Raw genomic sequence first — 15448 nt, 5'->3', positions numbered from 1 at the left:
TCCTTCTGTCTTGTTGTTGGATTAAGGTTCTCATTATAGCATTTTCCATCTTTATGGGCATTTGCAGCCCTTGCAGGTGAGTAGTCTGCCATATGGGAGGCAGGTTGGGGTGTTAGTGCCCTGGAAGGCAATGGGTCCAATGCTACTGTTGTAACTATGGTGTAAGGTAAAAAGTTATTTGGATTATATTTTTTGTTATTATCAATTATATATTATTCTGGGATTTTTCTGCTTTGCAGGGTGGCAGGATACATCCCTGAGGAAGAAACAGGTTCTAAAATTTCAAAACACGTTTGTTTTCTAATTCCATTTTTTTTGCAAGCTATTATGAAGAACTGTATAGCCATGTAACATGCAATTGACTTAGTAATACCCCCCAGCATATATATATATAATACTCATTGTAAACTCTTTCCTGCTTTGCTAAAACTGTAAAAGTAAATATTTTAACATGTTTTCAAAGATTTTTGAATTAAAGATGTAAAATTCTTTTATATAAAAGAGTAAAAGGAATTTATAGGTTGTTCATAAAATCTCAATAGAGGATTTACAAAATACGGTGCCTTGAAAATGTATTCATGCCCCTTAAAATTTTCCACATTTTGTCATGTTATAACCAAAAATGTAAACGTATTTTATTGAGAATTTATGTGATAGACCAACACAAAGTTGCAAATAATTGTGAAGTGGAAGAAAAACAATAATGGTTTTCAAAATTTTTTACAAATAAATATCTGAAAAGTGTGGCATACATTTGTATTCAGATCCCCTGATTCAATACTTTGTAGAACCACCTTTCCCTGCAAATAGTCTTTTTGGGTATGTCTCTACCAGCTTTGCACATCTGGAGAGTGAAATGTTTGCCCATTCTTCTTTGCAAAATAGCTCAATCTCTGTGAGATTGGAGAGCGTCTGTGAACAGCAATTTTCAAGTCTTGCCACAGATTCTCAATTAGATTTAGGTCTAGACCTTGACTGGGCCATTCTAACACATGAATATGCTTTAATCTAAACCACTCTATTGTAGCTCTGGCTGTATTTTAGGGTAATTGTCCTGCTGGATAGGTGAACCTCAGTCTCAAGTCTTTTTCAAGGCACTGTACATAAATTTTACAACCAGGCACTGGTGTATAAGAGCAATATGTACATTTATTTGCTAAAATGCAGCAAAAAAAAAAAAAAAAACAATATGGGGTTACTATAGTTTACAAATCTTTTCATCCTAATTCAGACACTGATCATTATGGTATAACTGGGATGTGCTAGAGTTCAGTTACAGACACAACATATTTCTACAAGGAAAGCATATGAATGTTTAATACTTATGTAAACTAGTTTTCAAAGTCATAAAAGATTTGTAGAATCCACAAAAGTTTGTCAATTCAACCAGAGCAAATATTGACTGTATTGTGTAAAGAAGCATGATCAATGAATACTAAAATATTTTTTCACAAAACCAAAAGTAGCTATGCACAACGGTCTAAAAAAAAAAAAGCTGTTTTCAGCATATTTAATATGCTGTGTGTGATCATGTGAAGAACCCTGCGGGGACAAATGATCCTTACTCCATCTCGTGCCATTTTCAAGGTAACTGCTCTAAAGACTGCACACCTTAAGTGGCTTGTATTAATTGTGTCTGATTCAACCATCTAGTTTTCCCGATTATGCAGAGCAAGTGAAAAAATAATAGTGAAAAAAAGCTGCCTAAGGGATTTCCTGTTTGCCATATTGTTGTTCTTTAAACCTGTATTCTAACTTGCTGTTGTTACCTGTATGATGCCTCCAAACTACTTCAACTGGCAACTAACACAGCAAATTTGGATAAACCTAAACCCTTACTTCAGGAGACTTCCGGAAACCAAAAAAAAATCCTAACCAATGGCTATCAGCTTGTTTATCAGCCAAAAAGGGCTGGGGACTGCTGCTCTAGACAGAAATGTGCAGTTGCCAGGGGGGGATTTTTGGGTTTCCTAGAGTTCAGCTTTAAATACTTCTGCTGGCAGTCTAAACATATTAAAGCGGTGTTCCAGCCTCCCCTCTCCCCCTCCAAAAATTAAAAGTCAGCATCTACACATACTGTAGCTGCTGACTTTTAATATTAGGACACTTACCTGTCCTGGAGTCCAGCGATGTTGGCACCACAGTCGATGTTTCCATCGGCTGTCGGGTGCTGCCACCGCCATTGCCGGTGAGGTCGCTAATGCGCATGCGTTAAGCGTGCTGCGCATTCGGATTGGCTCGGTGGCGGGGGAAGGAGGAGGGGGCAAAACTTCAGAGGGACAGCGCAGCGGCGCCGTCTCCCGGGAGTGGGGAAGGGTACCTGTCAAAAACAGTTACCTGTTCCCCTCTCCCCCCTGAAAGGTGCCAAATGTGGCACCGGAGGGGGGGGGGGGAGAAGCAAATGAGAGGAAGTTCAACTTTTGGGTGGAATTCCGCTTTAAGGACCTGCGTTGTTATAAATTTCTGCTTTGCTTCACACCTAACTTAATAACAATTACCTTGCCTTGTTTGTGACATGTGGTGGGAGCTTTTAGACTGGACCCAGCATGAATACTAATAGCGATGGGCTCGGGCGTGTCCGGATCAAGCCCACCAGGAAGCCGTCTCTGCACACTGCCAATCATAAACAGCGTGTGTATGTGCAGCTGTTGATCAACTCACATTTATCTTCATGGTAAAACAGCATGTAAACAGTAGCGTGGCAAGCGGTATGGCGCTTCAATATAGCGAATTCCGGTCTCGGCTGTGGACCGGAAATTACCTCGGACGGCTTCTCCCGACGCGTTGCGTCACAGCGCAGCGTGACTTTATCAAGGGATCCCTTGACCATATGCTGTTTTACCATGAAGATAAATGTGAGTTGATCACCGTATGCTTTTATAAATAAATTGCTTGATTTAAACTTACTACACTATGAAGTCCTTACCTTTATTTGGTGTTTAATTCTGAAACCCACATAGGATATCCTTTTCCCTTGATCTCTGATGCTGGTTACCCATAAGGATCATTACAGTCTACCTTAAAGGGACCACTACAGGACAGTTCACCACCCTATTGGAGACCCTGCTACCTATTGGTACAAACACTCTTAAAGAGTGTTTTGGAGGTGAGCGGCCATTTCACTCATTTAGGATATATGCTCACCATCACCTGAGAAGCAGTTTCCCGCACATTGTGATTGGTCACAGTTTCCCGCACTTTCGGCATTTTTTTGCACATCAGCACTTTATGGAATTGTCATTTTTATGAACTTATGAATCATATATGAACATTTGCTCTTACGTTATTCATTTTGTGCTTTTACCCTCACATTTTTTTGAGTATTTGGGTTTTACTTATTGTCTTTTTTGGTATAATTATCTCATACAATCACAGTTTTTATTACACAGTCATATATTGTTTTCCTTCACTGTGCATTCATTTATTATTTTCACTTTGGATCATATCTTACTGGTGACTTTGATCAGTCCACCATCACTTGGCACCTTTATTCACTGTCACTTTTTCCTTTATAGTGACATTTGCTCGCTATCATTGGTTATAGCTTTTTTGCTGCTATTTATTGGAGTCTGTTCTCACCTATTTATGCATTTTTATGCACCTTTGGCACTTATGCACTTTATCACATCACTATTATTTTGATGTCACATTTTTGTTATTTATTATTGATGTGTATATTTTAAGTGAGTTCCTTATCAGGTTTTATTGGGGATCAATTGAGCGCCGATTTTATTGCCTTTTATCTATTTATGTATGTGGTGACACTATACAGAATTGGCTGCTAATTCCTCTAATTCCCTAATTTTTACTCTATATCTACCACTCATTTTTATCTATAACATCTGGTATATGGTCAAGCGCATAGGTTCTTCTATTTTCACTTATTAGGAGTTTAGTTTTGCTGACTGCAATCTATCTAATGCCAAAAGGTCCCTTGCTGGCGCTGGCATCTTCTCCTCAGCTTCTTCTGTGTGGCGGTCTTCACCCCTCTTGATTGACTGGTGTGGGATGACTTCACCCCTGCACATGCACAGGAGTTTCACTTGGCTGACGAAGGCTTCGAAACGTTGCCATATGTGTACCGTGTAACCATGTGAATAAAGCTTTGGATCCTTTTGAGGAATCCTTGGTGTGCTGATGACATTTCTTCACTCTGATTGTCTGCGGTCTCCAGCCGGTGGTCATTGCAGCCACCCTGAATTACTACAGCCATTTTTAGGGATGTGTGCGTGGGGGATATCGCATTTGCACAGGAGTTTGATCACTCTGGCACACTTACTGTCCTGGAATATAAAATGAGCTGCGCATACGGCACTCTGTGTACATTCTACAGAACACTGAGCAGGCATGTAGGTTTATTTTATTGCTAATAGACATTGCCTCTCTGCAATAAATAGCCTGCCTTTAACTTTAGACTTGATTTCAACTCTAAATAAGTACATTAGTGTATGGATATTGCAAAGTAAATGGTTTGTGCCTAAAGCTTTATTGTTACGTTCACTGCTTTACTGTAAATGCTGAGTTGTGTTCTTTGCAGTATATTTGTACTGCAATTGTATTATATTTATGAGCAAGGCTATTGCCGAAACGCGTTAGCATTTTACCATGTTGTACATGGCTGTCATGCTGTAATTAATCACATCAAAACGAAGCATTCGTGTGACAGCTTTTCTTGTTACTTGGAAGCTATTGCAAAGCAAATGGTTTGTGCTTAAAGCTTTATCGTTAAGTTCAATGCTTTACTGTAAATGCTGAGTTGTATTCTTTGCAGTATAATTGTACCCGTCTGAAAAATAAATTTGCCATTTTTTTTCTGTTGTTAAAAGATTACAACTTTATTAAATGACTGCAACTGCTTGCAGACTTGATTTAATACAATACAGCACAGGTTTTGTATTTTTACTGCATACATATTCACCTGAATTCTCCATCACTATTTCAGTTGTGCAGCATGAGGGTATTGCTCTATGGTATTTCTCTCTCATGATATAAAGAAATTGTGACGTTCTTTGTGTAAAAACTTGCTGAACAGCCTTATTTCACCTCAAACAATCTATCTAGTAGCCATGACAATGCTGGCTCTGCGATATTTCCCAGTTAAACATCTCTTCAAACTTTCCTGCTCCGTTATAAGGGGAGACAAAAGCCCACTGTGCAGCTGTTGTGCTGACGGGGGTGAGATGGAAGGAGGAAAAAAGGCATGTGTCCCAGAGGAATTGTAACATCTGTAGACAGGGAGTAACAATGGAGGGAAAGAGGAAGAAAAGACCAGCCAACATACAAGCAAATATACATAGGCAAATACATTTAAAATATATCGAAACCCAAGAATAACAATTGTATATATTACAGTTTACTAGTCCTTAGATCTGTTGGCTGTATTCGTTTTAATTTTTAAGTCTTTTTTTATGTTCCCTTTATTTAAATCTGGTGTTCCTGGCAGTCAGATACATCCTGTTCTAGCATGACAGTGCTTACTTACTGTACTGTATCTATGGCCGAATGGCATTGTCACTTTAGGACAACGTTTCCCAACTCCAGTCCTCAAGTACCCCCAACAGGTCATGTTTTCAGGCTTTCCCTCAGATGAAACGGCTGTGGTAATTACTAAGGCAGTGAAACTGATCAAAACACCTGTGCAAAATAATAGAAAGCCTAAAAACATGACCTGTTGGGGGTACTTGAGGACTGGAGTGGAGAAACATTGCTCTAGGACAATAAGTGTGCTAAGAATACAGATCACCCCCCTTCCTCATCATCTCCAAAACATAAAGGGAGGTGTTCTGCAGTTCACAGACAATTTGGACAGGGCTGATAACACTGCAGAGAATCTAATTGCACACTGGAGAAGAACAGAAGTTTATTGTTAGGCTACTTGCCCACAGCAGTTTTCCCTGTCATTATCAATCCCAGCCTTTTTGGGCACCTGGGAGGCAGCATTCAGCCCAAATGCCAGCAGTCAATCTTGCAGCCAAATCTTTGACAGGCTGAAAGACGCAGTGGCTGGATGCATTACCTAGCTGTGCTAAAGTTTATGGCCATATGCATTTAGAAATGTATACTCCAAATCCAGCTGCCACATATTTCAGTTTGTCATAGATTTTGACAGGATGCTGCCAGCAGGACAGAATGCCTCCCAGGTGCCTGAAAACACAGGAATCTGAGATTGACAAAGCCAAACATGCATGTGGCCTTTGAGTTTAAATACATTTCAAATATACACCTACAACAATAAGGAGTTTGATCAGTTTGGAAATCTTCATATGATGCTATACATATACATACTGAATTTCCATTTTCTTTTTTTTTTTATAATTTGATTAGTATCTCAGCGCCTTGTAACTTACCAATAATACAAAAAGGCTTCCTTGCAAATCTTAGACGCCCCTTCCATCCTCTGTACCGGCAGCAGCACCCAGCCGACCAGATTCGAATGACGTACTCCATGCCAAATACGACAATCATCACAAATTCCTAGAGCATATAGAAGAGTTGGTAAACTGCTCAGTATTCTGAAATGTGCATTAATAAAAGCACCAGCAGGTTTGTAATATTGACAACATTAAAAAAAAAAAAAAAGAAGAAGGCAATGGTATTTTTGCGAATGAGAAGTACAGGTGGGAACAACTAACTAAAAAGTTGGTTAGAACATAGGGCACAGTTTATGCAGAGTCCATAAACAAAGTCTAGAAAGGAATGTCCATACCTGAAAAGTTAAAAAAAAAAGCTCACTTTGGAGGCAGCTTTGTGTGCAAGCAAGAAGGGGCTTGGAAACAGCTAGGAGAAAACACAAGCACCAAACGAAGTGCAGCATATATGGGCTTTATTGAAAAAAAAACACAAGAAATGAACTCACAAGAATGTAGGTATCAATGGTATGTAGTAACAGTAAGCACTGCAATAATTCATCCCTGTCGGTGGTGAAACTGCTCAGGGTGGCCTCTCACAGATGTGGCTCCTGGGGACGCTGCAGACGGATGTTGGCACTTCCTGGGGCCGTAGAACCCATGGGCGGCTCCTCTGAAGTCACTTCCTGGATGTGATGGGATGCTGTGGGCAACGTGTTTTCGGAGCTCCTTCTTCAGGCCTATGCAGCGCCATGTTGAGTGATGTTATATGTAAGGATAGGGAGGAGCTGCTGGGTCCTAAATTCCAGCGGTTCCTCTAAATATAGTAAATGACCAAATATACCCAATTTCATACAAAATTCAAAAGAATGGAACAGGTATTGACCAAACACTGGCCAATCCTTCTGGAAGACCCACATCTTAAAAGCATCTTGCCAACAAAACCTAAGATAGCCTACAGGAAAGCTAGGAATGTCAAATGTCTAGTAGCCCCTAGCAAGCTGAAGCGTACAGCAAAGTCACCTACACAGGAATTATGCCTCATTCCACTAACAGGCATGTACCAATGCCGCAAGGCATTATGCCTAACATGTAAACTTGTCACCCATGGGCAAAAGGACTTTACAGGCAAAGGCAAAATGTATTTTTTTTTTATTTTTTACTGAATTTGTGGTATAATGAAAGAAAAATTCCGCGCAAACGGATCTGGTTACTGAATTGGCTGCAGCCTACCCCAAAAATATAGTAAAAACTATATCAAAATTCATAGAAGTATGATAGGGTAATTGGCGCTGCCAATAATTTTGAAGAATATATATATATATATATATATATATATTGCAAAAAGGTGTCCGATAATATTAAAAGGCAAAGTAATATATTCAAACACTAGCAGCGCTATAAAAACGAACTGAAGAATAAAATCCAAAGTCCTTTAAATTGATATTTCCAGGTCATGTGGTAGGTTGGTTAAACACAATCCTTTATCCCAGGAAGGGTGTGAGGGGTCCTGACCGTAGCACCATATTTCCACCACCACTTTGTGCACCCCCCCTATTCTTAAAACTCACCAGAAGATGGTGAATCAAGATCCTTCAAGGAACTCCACCACTAGGTTACAGCATTGGACACTGGACCACTTTTCCTCTATTAACCGCACAATCTCCTCCGTTGCAGGAGGTAGCATATAGTGAAGGCATTGAGTAGAAATGTAAAATCCGCTGGATCACTCTGTACCAAACCTTATAAAATCTGGAAAGAGCTCCGGCGTATATGTAGATGTCCTTATGCGACCGCGCACAACGGTTCTGACGCGTTTCGTCCTCCGACTTCCAAAGAGAGCCCCTCATCAATGCACTTCCTCCTTCCAGTAATAAGGTAATTAGGCAAGCGATGTGGTATGGGATCTTGGGCAGCGCTCCAGAGTGTTATGGAAGGATGTCCGAGATTATATGGATAGAAAACGCTCTACTGTCCTTTGCTAGCACTCAAAGCAGTCGCTTGCCTAATTACCTTATTACTGGAAGGAGGAAGTGCATTTGATCCCAGAAGGAGTGGAGAGGCTCACCGCAGTTTTTTCGGGGAACACCCCATTAATCCAACGCTGGTTACCCCTGTAGGGGTGCCGCTCTCTGGTGAGTGCGGGTTATATAGGAAGGGGAGCACGGAAATTCCCTCACCCGACACCCACAACCTGATCCATCACTGGGAAGCACCCCCTCCATCCATGAAAACTTCTTCTGGCACTTTATAGCACACTATTGTTGCACCACTTTGGAAGATCATTATATTGATCAATATTTGTGGACTTTCTTCACTTTTATTACGGACTATTTAATTATTTGTGTATATTTATTCTTGAAATTCCTAAAAGTGTTTTTATAGATCCCAAACTATTTTACTTTCACTTGGCACGATATTTAATTTTTAATATTTATTATACATATTGATTTTCACTTGGATATCCATTATCTCACTTTTTTGGCATTGACATTTTTCTTCTGATATTAATATACCACTTGGCACGGTTTATCACTTTACAATTGTTTTATTTGGATATCCACACTTTATATCTTTTATCAACACTGCCACCTAGTGTTTATATTATTTATTACACCAGCCACCATAATTATTTATTTATTTTTAGATTCACCTATTTTCCACCGGTTGAGATATATTTATTGCCTGTTGGCACTGCACACATTTTATTTATTTATGTTGCTTCATTTTATTGGTTTATGATTAATTAATTATTTATTAATGCTATAAGTTCATCAAGTGTTGGTTAGAATACATACTGTGGCATTACATTGAAACCATTGGGTATATATAAGGACCTTTATTTATACTATTGTTATCACATTTTCATACATCGTCCTTGCATTTGTTAGATATACCACTCCCCTGTATATATATATATATATATATATATATATATATATATATATATATATTCTTCAAAATTATTGGCAGCGCCAATTACCCTATCATACTTTTATGAATTTGTGGTATATTGCCTGACTTGTCCTTGTGGCCTCTATTACGTAGACAGAACCATCCGCACTTTGAGAAAGAGGTTCGGGGAACACCGTCGCTTTGTAGAAGGCAGGGATGACAAGCTCAGTGTTCCCCGACACTTTTTAGAACACCATGGACAATCGTCTACGGGACTCAGAGTGTGGATTATCAAATGCATACCAGGCACCTTTCCCACAGCAGAGTGTTTGAATTGTCTCTGCCAGAGAGAAACTTACTGGATATACACCTTAGACATTCTTGTGCCAGGGGGGCTCAATGAGGAAATAGAAGTCAACATCCTTATTTGAACCCCACCTTTCCATTTTACTGTTCTCTCAATAGTTTATATCTCCCCTGCAAACCACCAAGGAGCCTGGGTTTTTTACACATTTTCACAAAAGCCTCATATGACTCCTATAACATTGTGGTCAGTACATTAATCCTTAATGTATTCTTAATTTTCAAGTGTCAATCTTTCATAGTTTTTTTACAAAAAAGCTTTTTACAATTTTTCATGATATATTTAAAAAAAACAAATATATATATATATATATACTGTATATACTATATATATATATATACAGTATATATATACAGTATATATATATATATATATATATATATACATATATACATACACCCCTCACATTTTTGTAAATATGTTGTTATATCTTTTCATGTGACAACACTGAAGAAATTACACTTTGCTACAATGTAAAGTAGTGAGTGTACAGCTTGTATAACAGTGTAAATTTGCTGTCCCCTCTAAATAACTCAACACACACCCTTTAATGTCTAGACCGCTAGCAACAAAAGTGAGTACACCCCTAAAGAAAAATGTCCAAACTGAGCACTGAGCCCAAAGTGTCAATATTTTGTGTGGCCACCATTATTTTCCAGCACTGACTTAATCCTCTCAGGCATGGAGTTCTCCAGAGCTTCACAGGTTGCCACTGAAGTCCTCTTCCACTCCTCCATGACGACATCACGGAGCTGGTGGATATTAGAGACCATGCGCTCCTCCACCTTCTGTTTGCGGATGGCCCACAGATGCTCAATAGGGTTTAGGTCTGGAGACATGCTTAGCCAGTCCCTCACATTCGTGGCCCAGTCTCCGAAGGGAAGGGATCATGCTCTGCTTCAGTATATCACAGTACATGTTGGCATTCATGGTTCCCTCAATGAACTGTAGCTCCCCAGTGTCGGCAGCACTCATGCAGCCGGCAGACTATGAAACTCCCACCACCATGCTTGACTGTAGGCAAGACACAATTATCTTTGTACTTCTCACCTGGTTGCTGCCACACACACTTGACACCATCTGAACCATATAAGTTTATCTTGGTCTCATCAGACCAGAGGACATGGTGCCAGTAATCTATCTCCTTAGTATTCTTGTCTTCAGCAAACTGTTTGCGGGCTTTCTTGTGCATCATCTTTAGAAGAACTTTCCTTCTGGGAAGACAGCCATGCAGACCAACTTGATGCAGTGTGCGGCGTATGGTCTGAGCACTGACAGGCTGACCCCCCCACCCCTTCAACCTCTGCAGCAATGCTGGCAGCACTCATATGTCTATTTCCCAAAGACAACCTCTGGATATGACGCTGAGCACGTGCACTCAACCTCTTTGGTCGACCATGACGAGGCCTGTTTTGAGTGGAACCTGTCCTGTTAAACTGCTGTATGGTCTTGGCCACCATGCTGCAGCTCAGTTTCAGGGTCTTGGCAATCTTCATATAGCCTAGGCCATCTTTATGTAGAGCAACAATTATTTTTTTCAGATCCTCAGAGAGTTCTTTGCCATGAGGTGCAATGTTGAACTTTCAGTGACTAGTATGAGAGAGTGATAAAATCAAATTTAACACACCTTATTCCCCATTCACACCTGAGACCTTGTAGCACTACAAAGTCACATGACAATGGGGAGGGAAAATGGCTAATTGGGCCCAATTTGGACATTGTCATTCAGGGGTGTCCTTACTTTTGTTGCCAGTTGTTTAGACATTAATGGCCGTGTGTTGAGTTATTTTGAGGGGACAGCAAATTTAAACTGTTATTCAATCTGCACACTCACTACTTTACATTGTAGCAAAGTGTAATTTCTTCAGTGTTGTCACATGAAAAGATATAACAATATATTTACAAAAATGTGAGGGGTTTACTCAATTTTTTGAGATACTGTATATATACTTTTTTTTTTTTTCAATTCATTTATCTACATATACTGTCTGGTGAGTGCAAAGGTACTTTCTATATTGCTGCATTTATCATTCTTTTAATTCACTTACACTGTCACACATGTCATATTATTCAGCATAGATATGTACTATTATGGTATATTTGGTTGTTTACTATATTTAGAGGAATTGCTGGAACTTAGGACCCAGTGGCTCCTCCCCATCCTTATATATAACCTCACTCAAAATGGCACTGCATAGGCCTGAGGAAGGAGCGCATGCTCTGCAAACGCGTCGCCCACAGCATCCCATCACATCCGGGAAGTGATGTCAGAGGAGTCGCCTGTGCGTTCTACGGCCCCAGGAAGTGCCGACATCCATCGGCAGTGACCCCAGGAGCCACACCAGCGAGAGGCCACCCTGAGCAGTCACCCCATGGACAGGGATGAATTATTGCAGTGCTTACCATTACTACATGCCATTGATACTTAAACCCTTGTGAGTATATATCTTGTGTTTTCACAATAAAGCCCATATATGCTGCACTTAGTTTGTCGCTTATGTTTTCTCCTAAATATTGACAACATGATATGCAATATATTGGAAAAGGGTTGTGCTAGCCTAACTATAGCATTTATAGCCATTGAGACTTCTGCTAGAGTTTATCAAGAAACATAGTCCGGAACCAGGGCCCTAGTTAACACTCATTTTGCCTAGTCATACTTGAATCATAGATGCTTTCCAATAGGTTCGAACCTTTTTTAACTAAACTGAGATTTAAAATGAGAATGTACTATTCAAAGCAAAATGTTCTGAAGGCCAACTGAAGTCTCCCATTTTTTTTCACTTTATTATTCTTTGCTGTGGTATTTTTTCCTAGCTGATTTTCATCTGGAAATGTTTAAAATACCTTTTTTATCTTAGTGGAACGTGCTTCCTGTTCTCCCACTTCAATGCTCTATGCTAGCATTGGTGAGTTGTGATCAAATCCATTATCACAGGTGAGGCCGAGGAAGAGATGGTTTGTGTCTGGCCCAATCTGTTAGATTACAGAACGCACTGGATAGTGTGGTCAAGCTTTGATACCTATTTTATGTGAAGTCATATTTAAACACATTGTGCAAATGTTACTGTATAACAGGGTATTGAAGGTAAGACTTTTAAAAAAGAGGTTGTTAGCCAGGTCTTAAGCCAGGTACACGCTGCAGGGTTTTTTTTTTTCGTTTAGTGGGTTGAACAAAAATAAACCTGACAGATCGCTGTATCAACACCAGCGATGTTAGTGCAGCAATCTCTCCCGTATTCTGACTTTACGCCCCTGCCAAAATACACAGATTCGCCCTTGCAGTCATTGCCTGCGAGTGCTGATTGGATGCTGGTTTTCCAACAAGTCCCTTCGACAAAAGGCAGTCGTTAGACCAGCTTCTGTTGGACTGATGGCTGTACACACTGACCGAAAGTCATCCAGCTCCTTCTAAACCAGCTGATTTTTGGACAGTATGTACCCTGCTGTAGTCTTCTTCCCTGGGTACGTACACCTCAGTGTCTAGCAGTACATTTTGGCCCTGCTCAGTCCTCAGTTACATTTCTTTGTTCAGTAGCACAATATGTTATCAAGAATAATGAATATAACGCATTCTTGTTTGTATTATGTTTAAGGAGATGCAGAAGGGGAATAAAATGGTCTTCTAATGGTTTTATTTTTGTTCCTGTTATCAAGCTGAAACCTAGAAAGACTTGAAAGTGACTGCTACTCAAATTCGACCTATTGCAAGGTCTGCATTTCGGTATGTATTTGCATGTAACTCTATAGGTTTTAAACATAAAATAAAATGAAAAGCCAGGACATTTTTTTTTCCTGTTATTTTACTGTTACATTTGCATGTAACAGCAAAATAAAAGATATATGGGACTCTAAAAAGTCTCATCCTCCATGACACAATGGTTTTCCAAAATTCAATAAATATAATTTAAAACAAAAGAACACCTTACCTAAGCCCTTAAAAATCAAAATGAAACATTTCAATATACCTACATTTGGAGTCCCAAATGGAGCTTTACTGTTCACTCCTTTTGACAATGTCCTGAATGTCCATGTGTCATAATTTGATGCTACCCCATTTAAGGGCTGGGAGACTAGGTAGCACCTATAGAACACCCTGTTACCCTGCACCCTTTTTTCCTTCTTCCTTTACTTCCTCCCTTACTTATTTTTCTCTCTTTCCCTATTCTCTTATTTCATCAAAAACCCACATGATACAAGACCTTTAATATATTTATCTATCAACCCCTAATTCCTCAAAACCACAGATAATAATTCAAAATTTGATAAAATAGTTTTTCTTTTGCATTTTGTCTATGACTTTTACCCATTGTGCTTTTTATGTGCTGTGATCCTAATGTAACTCTTCACTCCCAAATACTCAGTTGCATTATAGTAATCCCCCCCCCCCCCGCCTTTCCTGCAAAAATGGCGACTGTTTTTTTTGTTAACTATTTTATATTGTTAGTTTGGTCCACCTCCTCCTTCCATTCTCATAATGCAAGAATTATAAGAGCCCCACTCCAGCAGCCTTTTTGGATATTTACATAAGATATCCCAGAAGAAATCACTTTACACTGTATGGCTCAAAGACCCGGTGTTGTGTGTAACCAGGAGCCTGCCTGAACCTAAAAGAGGCACCTGGCTCTAGATAGCGTCAGGAAAGAAGATGACAGCCCAGGACCAACCTCAGAATCACAGCAGGACACCGCTGGATTTGATGTGCAAGTGAGTAAGTGAATTCAGGATGTCCCAGCAAACCAGGTAAGAAGAGATTAAAAGTAAGTAAAAGTAACCCCCAGGGGAGGTGTTGAAATTCCTCTTTTAATACAGAATTTATCAAAACAAAAAAAGAGAGAAGAAAGGTATTAACCATATGAATGCTGTCTCTGTCCATGGGACAAGTCGAATGAGCAATAATGCTATTCCTGGGACTATAGAGGATATATAGATGTCTGCCAAACCATTGTTCTAATATAGCTATTTGGTAGCCTATGGCCACCATTACAGAGAGCAGGAGTAAGGCTATGCCTGCTTCAAGACAGCCATTTTTTTGGGGTCCAGGCTTGATCAATTTTTGCGATCATTTAGATTGTGGTGCATGTGTCTTTACTGATGCCTGTCTGACGACAGAGGCATAAGGGCGTCACAACCACTAAGTTCTGTATGTCCCTAACAGAAGGGTTAAAATACTTTTGAAACAACATTCGATTAATGTTACTAGCCTCTTCATCTTAGGTAGATTCTGAATGTGATGACTTGGTGTCTGTAAAAATATAACTTTATGCTTGTCATCATGGAAGTTTACTGTACGTGTAATATAACATTACAGAGCAATATTTTCCTTCCTTTGCAGTTGCATACAGGAAGATCAGGAGAGCTTATGTTATGACGGACAAGTAATTGACACTGATCCCCTCTCCATCATATTGATTTAATAGTACAGGATAGGTCTAGTTTCCCAAACATCAGCAATGTGTCCTTTGCTATCTCCAGCACCTTTTTCACAAACAAAGACAATTGTACTTCATCAAAGGAGAGACACAAGGACTTCTTAATTTAGATTTTGCGTCCGGAGTGAGGACTCCTGACGTCAGCCGTTCGAGGCATACAAAGTAGGGGTACTGGAAGTTCGTTGCAAATGAAACAAGAAGAGAACTGTCTTGGTCAGCAAAGAATGTTACTGCAAGCCCCTTGTAAAAAGTCGTATTACCGAAAAATTATTCTAAACAGAAAGAAAAAGACTAGGCAAGGAAAGCCACAGCACACATTTTTAATTTTACTACCAAATGTGTTCCCATTCATTGAAGGTAATTTGGAATGGTGCTATTCAATTACTTTGGATTTAGAGTTGGACCTGCAA

General features: G+C 39.6%; 1 protein-coding gene across 5 annotated transcripts in view; it reads right to left on the bottom strand.

The window, feature by feature from the left end:
• Positions 1 to 15448, bottom strand: part of KCNQ4 (potassium voltage-gated channel subfamily Q member 4) — a 332459-nt gene that overhangs the window by 113759 nt on the left and 203252 nt on the right. For all 5 annotated transcript variants that reach the window (XM_082246982.1, XM_082246978.1, XM_082246979.1 and 2 more), the window contains exon 3: positions 6348 to 6474. In XM_082246982.1, coding sequence (XP_082103108.1) covers positions 6348 to 6474 — 127 coding nt within the window. The remainder of the gene's footprint in view (positions 1 to 6347; positions 6475 to 15448) is intronic.

Source organism: Pelophylax lessonae (genome assembly GCF_965119305.1).
Source record: "Pelophylax lessonae genome assembly, chromosome: 2".
Lineage (NCBI taxonomy): Eukaryota > Metazoa > Chordata > Amphibia > Anura > Ranidae > Pelophylax > Pelophylax lessonae.
Note: the sequence above shows the minus strand (reverse complement) of the source record. Positions and strands in the feature narration are given on the sequence as shown.